The 13,269-nt window shown below is 47.3% G+C and overlaps 1 protein-coding gene across 37 annotated transcripts in view; it reads left to right on the top strand.

The window, feature by feature from the left end:
* The window catches only part of SYT9 (synaptotagmin 9), a 345,167-nt gene that overhangs the window by 213,986 nt on the left and 117,912 nt on the right, over window positions 1–13,269 (top strand). For all 37 annotated transcript variants that reach the window (XR_014814463.1, XR_014814464.1, XR_014814462.1 and 34 more), the window contains one exon: window positions 4,299–4,845. Coding sequence is in view for 32 of the 37 variants with exons in the window: in XM_084974935.1 (XP_084831061.1) it covers window positions 4,299–4,845 (547 nt within the window). In the remaining 5 variants the exon portion in view is untranslated. The remainder of the gene's footprint in view (window positions 1–4,298; window positions 4,846–13,269) is intronic.

Genomic DNA, 13,269 nt, shown 5'->3' with positions numbered 1-13,269 from the left:
AAAGAAACCCAGGAGAGTTCTGAGGTCTCAGTCCGCCCCTCTGTGTTCTCTGGACCCCAACGCCTTGTTAACACCGGTGACTTAGAACCAGGGAAGGGAGCACACCCGGCCTCTCTGTCTCGGAGTTGAGAGAGGGCCGAGCGGGTGTCCTTGTCTGTGTTGCACAGGAAACCCAGTGATGGGGGGGATGCTGGCCATTCTGAGCTCTGGTTCTCACCCAGGGCCTGGGATGTCGGATGTGAACACATGTGAGGTGAAAGCTGCTGGGGCAGAAGAGCTGATGGGTCCCATCCTGCTGGAGAGCTGGGCGCCACGAGGAGAACTCAGCCGATTTCCCTCGGAGCTCCGGAGCATCAGCCGGAGGCTGAGGAGCAGGAGGCCGGGTGGAGGAGGCAGGCTCGGCCCCCGCACCATCGCATCTGGGACAGGTTCCCAAGCCAGAGGGCTTCTTTCACCCTCTGTCTAACCCTGGTCAGTCCCTACCCCCCCTGCCCTGGTTTATAGCTAGTGTACAACCATCTCTTCACTCCTGGCCAGTCCTTTCCTTGAAGGCGGCGGCTGGGCTTTGTCTCTCTGTGCCTTCCAGTCTGGCTAACGCCTTGCTTTTTCGCACATTCGAATTTGCTGGATTGCAGTCATGTCTTCTTTCTTAAGATGCAGTGGAGGAGGCTGGCTTCGGGGGCTGTGGTTCAGGAACTGAACTTTATTTGGGGGCTCAAAGTGGGACCCTGGAACAGGTTGATTTAAATTTGAGGAGAGGAGGAGCCGCCTGTGGGCACCTGGCTCTCCTGGCCCTTGGCTGCAGCTTGGCGAGGCTCAGATTCCTTCAGGCATGAAGGTGTGGTTTTGAGCTTATGCGAAATCTGCTTTCCAGTGTGGTTGGTCGTCTTGGAAGTTAGGTCTTCTCCAGGCCCAGCCTCTGGTCCTCCAGCCAGCCCAGCCAGCTCCAGTCCTGCTGCCGTCTTCCTTGCCTGTTTCACGAAAGGAAAATGGCCTCTGCCCCCCACCCCCGACGGGGCTAGGAAGCGGGGACAGAGGCTCAGTTCCGGGCAGCTTCTGTGGGACAGTGTTACGGTGGGACTGTCCCCCTTCTCAGCACGTGCCCTGGGGGACCACCTCTCCCTCTGTTCATGGAACACAGTAAGTCCTGAAAACACCGAAACAGAGGCCCCCCCAAACCTACGCGGAGGCCTGGCTGCTTCAGACTCAGCTCCCTCCTTGCCCCACTCAGGGTCCACGTTAGAACTCCAGACCCTCAGGCTGAGGGCCATCCAGTGGCCAGCGTTCGAGGCCACCTCCAGGGACCATTCTGGACCCCCATTCCAGGGAGGGGGGCTCAGGCCATCCCATCCTGCGGTTTTCTCCCTCTTGCTTGTGACCTGTCTCCTCGTCCGTCCTGGGAGAGCTGCAGGATGCTGATTTTCCATTCCCCCATCTCACCTTCTCCCTCGTGGCCCTGGGGCAGCCTCCCTGCCCTCCTTTCTTGGTGCTCAGCCCGGAGAGCAGCACAGGTTATGGAGGGGGGGGCAGGGGGGTAACAGGTGACCCCAGTTCTCTGGCTGCTCAGAGCTTCTCTGACCCATGCCTCCAACTCCAGTCCCCACTAACTCGCTCCTGCAAGGAAATTGGAATCGACTGAAAGGGGACCCCAGGGAGGGAGACCTGTCGTGGTCTGTCAGGGTCTTTGGCATCTGCTGAAGCCACGGCCTTACGGTTGGATTCAGCTGGTTTCCTGGTGTGATTCTGGCTGGTGGAGAGAAACCAGTCATGCCGAACATTTGGGTAGATGATAGGATTCATATCTGTGCTTGATTTTTTAGAAAGAACCTTCAGCTCTGCTGGAATTTTGAATGGAGGCCTCCTGTGCAGTTGGGTTGTGAGGGATGGGGAGCTTCTCTTTGGTCTTTGAAGTACAGACCTCTCCGTGGTGCCCTCCCCAGCCCACCCCCTGGACCTCCCCCGCCCCCGGCGGTCCTTTGTGGTTAGAAGATCAGGGCACGTTGGACTTCTTTCCAGATTTCATGTCTAAGAAAATGTGCAAGGAAAAGAGAATATGTTCCATTGCTAAGCAGCCACGTTCGTATACTTAAACTTGACCCGGCAGCTCCGTCCTGTTGATAAGGGAAAGAGAGACTGCTGCTGTGGTGAGTCTAAAGCCAGGACTCTAGAGCTGCAAAGGGAGGTTGTTGCACACGGAGTCTGCCAGAGCCACTTGGGGACAAAGGTTGGTGTCCGTCACAGATGCATCTAGTGGAACTGCGTGGTGCACTCTTAGTGTTTAGACTGTGCCGCTACCAAGGCAGATCCCTGAATGGTCCATTGTAGATGGAAACTGAATCCACACGCAAGTAGGACCCTTGTTTGAATCCAGTTTTTTCTGAAAAGTTGGTGGCATGGGAAACACGAGCTGGTGCCAGCCACTAATGGCCTCTGAATAGGGCAGTATACCCACTCTCCCCTGCCAGACACCCCCCCCTCCGCCCCCTCCCAGACCTTCCTGCCCAGAGATCCCAATGGAGCAGGACTAAAGCTCTACTCTGCACTGGAGAGATTCAACTGTAGGCAAGGGACCAACCCGGCTGACCTGGCCGTACTAGTTCAGAGAGCTGGTTTTACTTCCTTTTTTCTTTCTTTTTTTTTTTTTCTTTCCTCTTTTTATTACAGTTGATTATAATGTTCTGTCGATTTCTGCTGTACAGCAGAGTGAGCCAGTTATACATATATACGCATTCTTTTTCTCATATTATCCTCCATCATGTTCCATCACAGGTGTTTGGATACAGTTCCCTGTAGGGGACCCCGTAGGACCCCGTTTTTATCCATTCTAAATGGAATAGGGCTGAGAGCCGATTTGAGGCGCCTGACGTGGTCCCCTGACTCTCCCCCCTCCTTAAAAAAATCAAAGGATACAGAGAAAACTAAAGATGGTGGGTTTTCAGTAAGAAATTAAAATCTCGCAGGAGACGCTTGCAGACCACACGGTTTCTGCACACATGGGAACCTGTGTGCCTGGGTGTGCCCCTTGCGGTGGACTGTGTTGTCTGTGACAGGCGCAGGTGACAGCTCCGTGTACCTTTTGGGTGACCCGTAATCAGGAGGGTATTTTAGGGTGAAGAGAAGTATTCAGCGCAGCAGCGTCTGTATGACAAGGGAGAATCATTTCAGACGTGTTTCGGGTCCCGTTAATCCTGTCGTTAACATCTTTATTTCATAAAGTACTCTTCAGAAAGGAAAAGACGACAAACTCAAATATTTACTCTGCCTTGACGACGATTTACCAACCCCCCAGAGTCAGCTTTCACCTTCTGGTGGAGGAGGCTATTTTAATTAAGGTTATTGAGAGACTGCGCAAAATCCAGTGTAATGGCTCTGAACTCTGAGCTAAAAGCAAACACAAAGACCCTTGAAGACAGCTTTGCAGGCAATAAAGACTCCTCTCAGTTTGTGAGGATCCACGCAGACGAGGCAGGTTTCAAAGAGCATTTCAGGGAAACTTTTAACCCAAACCAATTGGCTTACAGGGTGAAGAGCAGATTCCGTTAGCAGATATTTCATTTGTAAATATCAGCATCCAGGCTTCCCTCGCTGAGTCCCTTATCCGTTTAGGGTAGCTTACTTTCCATTTTTATCCCCTCCGTGTTAGAAATACAGCCCTTGCGCCTTATTGCTCATCCCTCCGTGGTCCAGCAGAGGCACAGTCACAGAGCTGGCACCTGCACTGTCAGAGTCCACGCAGTCCCCTGCACGCAGACACGTCCTGACGCGTGCATTTCCAAAAGAGCAAGGACTGTGTTCCTGGGATGATGTGATTTTACTTCACCCAGTAAGAGTGTGCAACCTTAGTGGGCTCAAGGCCAGTGATGGGAAATGCTGTGTAATTGAGAGAAAGGTCCATTCTTTTTAAGTCACCACGTAGCTAACTGTTTCCTCTTTGGGATGCTACTGTGTCTCAAGGTGAGTCATTTTGCATTAAAACGAGTGTGTACAAATCTTTACATCCCACCAGCTGAATAAGCTTCTTGAACCGCATCTTAGGCAGTTTAGAAAGTACATGGAACCTTCCAAGCTCCCGGGTCACACGTTAGTAATTCGTTTCCTGATGCCAGACCTCAATTGCAAGCTTCTAGCCTTGGGGAGCAGCTTACTTGCATTGATGAGCATTTTGAATTTAGGCCAAAAAAAAAAAGGGGCCCACACATCTGAGCCTTTAACAGTCTGCCTACATCCCAGGCCCGCGTTTCCGAAAGACCCGGAGCCAATGAGGTTATGACTTTGTTCTTTCTCGCTCTTCACTCAAGGCATAATTCAATCCGAAGACAGCTCAACCTGTCACACCCAGAGTTCAACATCCAGCAGCTTCAGAAACAGGAGCAGTTGACTGGAATTGGCCGGATTAAGCCGGAGCTGTATAAGCAGAGGTCCCTGGATAACGACGATGGGAGAAGGAGTCACAGCAAGGCCTGTGGGAGGCTGAACTTCATGCTGAAATACGACTGCGACTTGGAGCAGCTCATAGTGAAGATTCACAAAGCCGTCAACCTGCCTGCCAAGGACTTTTCCGGGACTTCAGATCCTTACGTCAAGATCTATTTGCTTCCTGATCGGAAAACCAAGCACCAGACTAAAGTTCACAGGAAGACCCTGAACCCCGTGTTTGACGAGGTGTTTTTGTTCCCGCTGCCTTACAACGACCTGGCCGCCCGGAAGCTCCACTTCTCCGTCTATGACTTCGACCGGTTCTCGCGCCACGACCTAATCGGCCAGGTGGTGGTGGAGCACTTCCTGGACCTGGCCGACTTCCCCAGGGAGTGCGTCCTTTGGAAGGACATCGAATACGTCACCAACGTGAGTCTGACGTTCCTTCCTTTGCGGGCGCGGTGGGGGCGTCTTGGTCAGCAGATTACTTACTGCTGACAGAGAGATTTCTTACGCCTTTTCTATTTGAGGGGCAGAGCGTAAAATTCTCGTTAGTGTACATAGAGCTGTTGCTTCAAACCTCTTTTCCTTTCCAGCAACGAGTCTTTCACGATATTCATTTGGCGCTGTCCAAGAATTACTCACGGAAGCAATAGAAAAGCACAGCAATCTCTCTGTTCTTCTTTCTAATTCGTAGCTGTCCCCTCATAAACCTGAGGTATCACCTGCCCTCCTCACCACCTTTTCTTTCGAGTTTTCTTCGGCTGTTTGTGCCAGGTGGGTCCTGGCAGCCTCTTAACTCTGATCTGCAGTGGAGACGCTGTGGCCTGGCCCTCTGAAAGCATTAAGTCCTTGCCGTTGCTCAGCTCAGCCCTGCGGCATTTCCCATGATCAGATCTTCAGCTTTCATCCCAGAGCGGAGAAGGACTGAGAGGAGTTCGTACCACATTTTAAAATATGGAATCGAAGGTACAGGGGGGTCCGTCTGAAAAGATCTACAGATATTGGCAAAACTAATCTACACAATCACAGCTAACTACACAAGGTCAGATCTAGTTGGCACCAGGAGAGGGGGCAGACGTGCTTTGTAGGGATGCCGTGTTTACACTGAGGTACAAGATTGCAGTGCCGATGTTTTCATCCCACTGGCAGCCTTCCTTTCACTGTCCTGAAATAGAAGAGAGAGCGTTCTTAGGGGACTCTGGTATTTGAAGGCCACTCGCTCTATTTCCCTGTCCACCTTCCTTCAGGCAGCTTTGTTAGCACATCTTCTGAGGGCAAAGCCTTCTCTTCCTCTGCCTTGGCGTCTGCAGACACCAAGCAGCGAAATCCTTACTCGGCTCGGATGATGACCCCGGCTTGAGTTTGCAGCCCATTTAGTGAAAGGCTCTCACTCTGCTCAGGAAGAGACCCCACAGAATCTCTGCCCCACGGCCACATACCCACGTGGTGCCTGTTCTCTCGTCTCAGCCACGTTTGTGAACTGGACTCGCGTTCCCAGGGACAGCTTCTCTTCACGTGCTGTGTGACACCAGAGCCAGCTCTGCCCTGCTACTCAGATGAGAAAAGTAGAATGTGGTGCTTTGCTGGTCTTTATTTATCACAATGACCAGGACAGAAACGGAGCTGGAGAAGGTCCAGAGAACGTCGGGTGATGAAACCAAGGTGATTTGGGAATTGGGGAAGGAAAAGGCCTCTTTGGACTTGAAAGGTAGCGATGTCTATAAACCCCCAGATGCTCTGGGAGGCAAGGACCGTGTCCCAAATCCCAGTCACCAAGGTCAGGAAGCAGCGTTAGAGCTTTAAAGAAACAGGATGAGCAGGCTGCTGATGGTCAAGGGCGAAGCCTCTCCCTGGATCGTCTGCCAGGTCCCCTTGGGTAGAAGCTGAGCCCTGCGGGCTGACAGTGCGTGATAGATGGAGGTTGGTCACATGGCCTAGTGTGACGTGTTGTATTTCTTGACTAATGGCTTCTGTAGAATAACTGGAATGGTTGTTAGATATCCTAGCAGGGGTCCCGCTCTGCGTTGCCTTCTGGAGACTTTAGGGGGAGTAGAAACGGGTGCACGGTGGCGGCTAAGAATCTGGATGAGGCTGATCCCCGGTGGGTGGGTCACCTAGGGCGGGTTCCTGTGGGGCCAGAATGCAGGGCGCAGCCTGCCGAGACCTCTGAGCCCCAGATCGCTGCCGTCTCAGCACTGGCCCGTGGCGGAGATTTCTGCCCACGGATGGAGAATCCGGGTTTTCCGTAGAGTTGAGGAGAACGTGAAATTACTGATCAAGGAGGAAAACGGAGAAGTTAAAAGGCCTCGGCATTCTCAGTTGTTTCCTGAGCAGACAACACATGTTCTGAGCACTGATCTAGGCCTCTGGATGGCCAGCAGCCCAGAGGAGGTCCTGAGAAGGGAATTACAGCTTGTTTCATAGTTGGCCATTTTAAAAAAATTCCGTTTAGAAAAGGACTGTTGGGGGCTGTTTTGACTGTGCTTTTTTGAACGTGCATCTGTACAGACTGAGCATGAACGTTTGAGATTTGCCAAGGTTTCACTTTTGCGGTGCAGCATGTGTGTGGTGCAGCGTATATAAAACACGCGTACAGATTAAGGAGAGGGTAAGGCCAGAAAACCGCCACGTGCCTGGGTACCCGCAGCCTGTTCGCCTCCACCACGTGCTCCCAGCCCATTCCCACCAAGGGGAAATCTGTCCTGAATTGTGTTTGGAAGACTGTCCATTGTTCTGTCCATTTCTGCTTTGGGTTTTTGGTCAGTCCCTTTGTCTCTGACCTTCAGCAACTGAGATGAATGGAGCTGGGTTTTCATTACTGTGTGAAATTCTCTTGTGTTCTGTGTACAGATGAGCTTTCTTGTATTGATGATGTTTGGGCGGTTGTTAGTTTTTATGATTCTGAACAACGCTGCAGACAACATTTTTGGGCACATCTCCTGGTTCCCCCATAACTTCTCTAGGGGTATCCCCGAGAGAGGTAGGCACTCGGCCTTCAGGCTCTCTAGGCAGGGCCCAGTGTGTTCTTCCACTGTTGGCCCCCCCCACTGGAGGGACCAGCATTCCTAAGGCGTCACATTCTCACCAACTCCTGCAGTTGCCACCCTGTCTGTGTGTGTGTGTGTGCGTGTGCGTGTGTGCACATAAAGTGAGGTGATTTGTATATTCTCGGCTGCCAAGGTCAGCCGTCTTTTGAAAGGCTTGTTGGTCATTCACATTTCCTTCCTTGTTAAACCTTTGTTAGCACTTTTTAACTGTCGTCTATCGTTTTCTTTTCTTACTGATTCATTCGTGTCCTCCACAGTCGAATGCAAACCCTCAGACGGTGGAGGGTTTTACAAACAGCAGCTCTCAGTTCGTGGCTGTCTTTATACTCATTGGATGGTATCTTTGGATCAGCGGAGGTTCGTATGTTTGACGTGGTGAAATATATCAATTTTTCTATTGTAAGTTACTGTGTTTTTGTCTTGTTTGAGATCCTTCCTTGCACTCTGTCATAAAGCTATTCTTCCCATGTTTTCTATCAGGAATTATAAAGTTTTGCCTTTGCGGATTTTGATGTTGATCCACCCAGAATGAAAGTGTTTGTGTGGTGTAATCTAGGCAGCCTGTATTAGCTTCGGTTGCCGTGACAGAATTCTGTAGACTAAAACCTATGGGAATGTGTTTCTAGCAGTTCTGGAGCTGAGAAGTCCAAGATCAAGGTGCCAGCACATGCGGCTCCTGCTAAGAGCCGTCTTCCCGGCTTGCAGGTGGCTGCCCTCTCGATGTCCCTCACGTGGGGACAGAGGGAAGCTTTGGTCTCTCTTCCTCTCCTTGTAAGGACGTGAATCTCATCATGGAGGCCTCGCCCCCCGTGACTCATTGATACCCATGTCCAGATACCAACACCTGGGGCTGAAGGGGGACACAGACATTCAGTCCGCAAGGCAGCTCCCGTTCTTTTTCTATATGGAGAACCAATTTTCTGGCACATTTTCCCAATACTCTGCAGTGCATTGCTCTGTCTTATGTAGGTTTCTGTATATGCAGAGTTTGTTTCTGGGCTCTAGTCTCTATCCGTGGTTCGATTTGAGTATCTCTACAAGTAGCCCGATTTGTAAATGGCTGTCATTCTGTGAAAAACTTTTAACATCTGCAAGAGCACGTCATCCAGCCTGCTTTTTCTTCAGTTCCGTCTTGGCTAAGACTTGCCTTTTCTCATAAATGTTAGAATCCGATAGTCACATTAAAATTTCTTTCCCATATATCTTTGGACTTCTGTGAAGCCTATAGATAAATTCGGGAGCAGTTTACGTCCTTTGTGGTAGTGAGTTTCCTCTTTGTAATCGTGGTGTACCTTCCGCTTAGTTAGTTTTCCTCTAGTCTTGCATCCAGGGCTTCTAATTTTCTGCATGAGCATGTCCTTTATGTCTGGTTAGTTTTATTGCCAGGTACCTTACTTTTTAAATAGTATCTTTTCTAAAATTGCATTTTCTAACTATTGTATGGTAATGCAGTTTCAATTTTGTATATTTATCTTCTATTTGGCAATTTTGTAAAAACTCTTATTACTCTTGTGATTTTTAGACTCTTCTGAATTTCTTTGTAGAGAATGAGTCATGTAAATTATGATAGTTTTGTTTCTAATATATATATACTCTTTTTGTTCTTTTTGGTCACACCCATGGCATGTGGAAGCTCCCAGGCCAGGAATTGAACCCACAACACAGCAGTGACAACACCAGGTCCTTAACCCTCTGAGCCACAGAGAAACTCCCCTTTTATTTTATTTAAAAAACATTTATTATAGTTGATTTACAATGTTCTGTCAATTTCTGCTGCACAGCAAAATGACCCAGCTATGCATCCATGTGCATTCTTTTTCTCACATTATCCTCCGTCATGCTCCGTCACAAGTGACTGGGTATAGTTCCCAGGACTCTAGAGCAGGACCTCATTGCTGATCCACTCCAAATGCAATAGTTGGCATCTACTAACATCAGCCTCCCAGTCCATCCCACTCCCTCCCCCTCCCCCTTGGCCAGCGCAAGTCCTTCTCCATGTCCATGAGTTTCTTTTCTGTGGAAAGGTTCATTTGTGTGGTATATTAGATTCCAGATGTAAGTGATGTCATATGGTATTTGTCTTTCTCTTTCTGACTTACTTCACTCAGGATGAGAGTCTCTAGTTCCATCCATGCTGCTGTGAATGGCAGTATTTTGTTCTTTTTTATGACTGAGTAGTATTCCATTGTGTATATGTACCACCTCTTCCGAATCCAAACGTCTGTCGATGGACATTTGGGTTGTTTCCATGTCTCGGCTACTGTGAATGGTGCTCAATGAACACAGGGTGCATGTGTCTTTTTGAATTACACTTTTGTCCAGATATATGCTCAGGAATGGGATTGCTGGGTCATATGGTAGTTCTATATTTAGTTTTCTGAGCTACCCACATGCTGTTTTCCATAGTGGTTGCACCAATTTACATTCCCACCAGCAGTGGAGGAGGGTTCCCTTTTCTCCACATCCTCTCTGGAATTTGTTACTTGTGGACTTATTAATGATGGCCTTTCTGACCAGTGTGGGGCAGTACCTCATTGTAGTTTTGATTTGCATTTCTTTAATCATCAGGGATGTCAAGCGTTTTTTCAGGTGCCTCTTGGGCATCCATATGTCTTCTTTGGAGAAATGTCTGTTCAGGTCTTCTGCTTATTTTTCATTTGGGTTGTTTGTTTTTTGCTGTTGAGTTGTAAGAGTTGTTTGTATATTTTAGAGATTAAGCCCTTGTCAGTTGTATCGTTTGAAACTATTTTCTCACATTCTGTGGGTTATCTTTTTTGGTTTTTTTTTTTTTATGTTTTCCTTTGCTGTGAAAAATCTTGTGAGTTTGATCAGATACTATTGGTATATTTTTGTTTTTATTTCTGCTGCCTCGGAAGACTATCCCAAGAAAACATTTGTAGAGTTGATTTCATAGAATGCTTTGCCTATGTTCTCTTGGAGGAGTTTTATGGTGTTTTGTTTTATGTTTAAGTCTTTAAGCCATGTTGAGTGTTTTTGTGAATGGTGTGATCTACTTTTATTTTTAATTTAGTGCATAGACTAGGATTTCCCATTCAGTGCTGAGTAATAATTACGGTACTAGTAATCCTTGACTTATTCTTTCTTTTAAATGGACTATCTTTAATGTTTCCATTGAGTATGATTTTGCTATAGATGCACTGTGGTTGTTTTATCATATTCAGAATGTATTCCTATATTCCTAGTTGTAAACATTTTATTAAATTGAAGTATAGTTTATTTACAATGTTGTGTTAATTTCAGGTATACAGCAAAATGATTCAATTTTTTTCCGATTATATTCCATTCTAGGTTATTATAAGATATTGAATATAATTCCCTGTGCTACATAATTCCCTAAAGAGCTTTGTTGCTTTTCTGTTTTATGCATAATATCTGTATCTGTTAATCTCGTATTCTTAATTTGACCCTCCCCCTTTTTCCTTTGGTAACCGTAAATTTGTCTGTGACTGTGAATCTGTTTCTGTTTTGTATATCAATTCATTTGTATTGTTTTTTGTAGATTCCATATATAAGTGATAATCATACAGTATTTTGTCATTCTCTATATGACTTCACTAAGTATAATACTCTTTAAGTCCATCCATGTTGCTGCAAATGGCAATATTTCATTACTTTTTGTGACTGGGTAATAATTCCATTGTAAATATAGCACATCTTAAGTCATCTGTTTTGTTTTGTTTTTGTCTTTTTGTATTTTTAGGGCCATACCTGCGGTATATGGAGGTTCCCAGGCTAGGGGTCTAATTGGAGCTGTAGCCACCGGCCTACACCACAGCCACAACAACGTCAGATCTGAGCTGCATCTGCAACCTACACCACAGCTCACGGCAACGCCAGATCCTTAACCCACTGAGCAAGGCCAGGGATCGAACCTGCAACCTCACTGTTCCTAGTCGGATTTGTTTCCGCTGCTCTATGACGGGAACTCTGCATGTATCTTTTTGCATTAGAGTTTTCGCTTATTCTGGGTAAATGCCTAGGAGTGGGATTGCTGGGTCATGTGGTAGCTCTATTTTCAGAGGTTTTCTTTTTTTTTAAAGTTGTTTATGGAACCTCTATACAGTTTTCTATAGAGGCTGCTCAGTTTACCTTCTCCCATCAGTGTACAGGTGGTCCCTTTGACTAATCAATCTTTTATCACAAACATTCATTTGGTCAAATGCTCTGACCTTATATTTTTTTTTCAATTTAATCTGTTATTTTGGTTAATTACATTGGATCACGTTTCTAATTTTGAGCCAATCTTGCATTCTTTTTTTTAATGTTTTTAAGGCCGCACCCACGGCATATGGAAGTTCCCAGGCCAGGGGTCGAATCAGAGCTACAGCTGCCGGCCTCCACCACAGCCACGGCAACTCCAGATCTGAGCCTTGTCTGGGACCTACACCCCAGCTCATGGCAGTGCCAGATCCTTACCCGCTGAGCAAGGCCAGGGCTCACACCCAAGTCCTCGTGGATACTAGTCGGGCTTGTTACCCCTGAGCCACGGCGGGAGCTCCCCATCTTGTATTCTTAGTGTGGTCCTGACTAGGCTTGACGGACTGCCTCTTTTGTACATTGCTGGATTCAGTTCTCTAATATTTTGTTTAGCATTTTTTTACATCTGTGCTCATGAATGATAACATGTAATTTATCTTCTTGTACGGCCCTTATCTGGGTTGGAATCAAGGCAATTTTTTTTTTAAGGCTGCAGATGCAGCATATAGAAGTTCCCAGGCTAGGGCCTGAATCAGAGCTACAGCTGCTCGCCTACGCCACAGTCAGACCCGAGCCACGTCTGTGACCTACAGCTTGCAGCAATGCCAGATCCTTAACCCACTGAGCAAGGCCAGGGATTGAACTCATACTCTTGTGGATACTAGTCAGGTTTGCTGACTGCCAAGCCATAGTGGGAACTCCTAGGGTAATTCTTGATTACCTTAATTAGTTGGAGAATTATTTTGGATCCCTCCCTTTTATTCCTCTTCAGGACCCCTGAAGGCTTTGGGTTCTTTATTTTTCTTCAACCTGAAAAGGACTCCCTTAGTCTCTGGCTTGTGGTTAGGTTCAGAAAATAAGAAGAGTAAGCTAAGGATATTAAGTCCCCTAGATGCCTTCCTTGGAGCATGCATAGGCTGGCAGCAACCTTTGGCTGCAAGCCTTAGTCCTGAATATGTCTTTATTTTGCTGTTGTTCTTAGAAGATCATTTTTATGGGCATAAAAACTCAGATGTTCCCTTCGTGGCTCAGCAGTTAATGAACCCGACTAGCATCCATGAGGTTGCAGGTTCGATCCCTGGCCTTGCTTAGTAGGTTAAGGATCTGGCCTTGCCATGAGCTGTGGTGTAGGTTACAGATGTGGCTTGGATCCCACGTTGCTGTGGCTGTGGTGTAGGCCAGCAAATGTAGCTCCGATTCAACCCCTAGCCTGGGAACTTCCACATGCCGCAGGTGTGGCTCTGAAAACTCTCAGTTACCCTGATTTTGTCATTGTAAAACTGTCATTCTGTGGTTTTCTGGCCTTCATTTCCTTTAAAGAAGTCAGCATTTAGTCTAATGTTCCTTTGTATGTAATTTTTCTTTTCTTTCTTGCTGCTTTCAAGACCTTGCCTTCCTGCTTCGTGTTCTGTAGTTTAACGGTAATGTTGCTAAATGCACATTTGTTTTTATTTATCCTGACTGGGGTTTACTGGATTCCTGTATCTGAGATTATTTCCTTCTGTCGGTTCTGGAAAATGCTCAGCCATTTACCTCTTTTCATTTGTACAAGTATTATGTGCTGTTTTTTCACATTTGCCTCATA

This window comes from Sus scrofa, chromosome 9 (assembly GCF_054392235.1).
Source record: "Sus scrofa isolate SSC_HxYL_T2T_F1_AM1 chromosome 9, Sscrofa_HxYL_maternal_Yorkshire_Landrace_v2.0, whole genome shotgun sequence".
Lineage (NCBI taxonomy): Eukaryota > Metazoa > Chordata > Mammalia > Artiodactyla > Suidae > Sus > Sus scrofa.
This window is presented reverse-complemented; position numbering and strand designations above follow the sequence as displayed.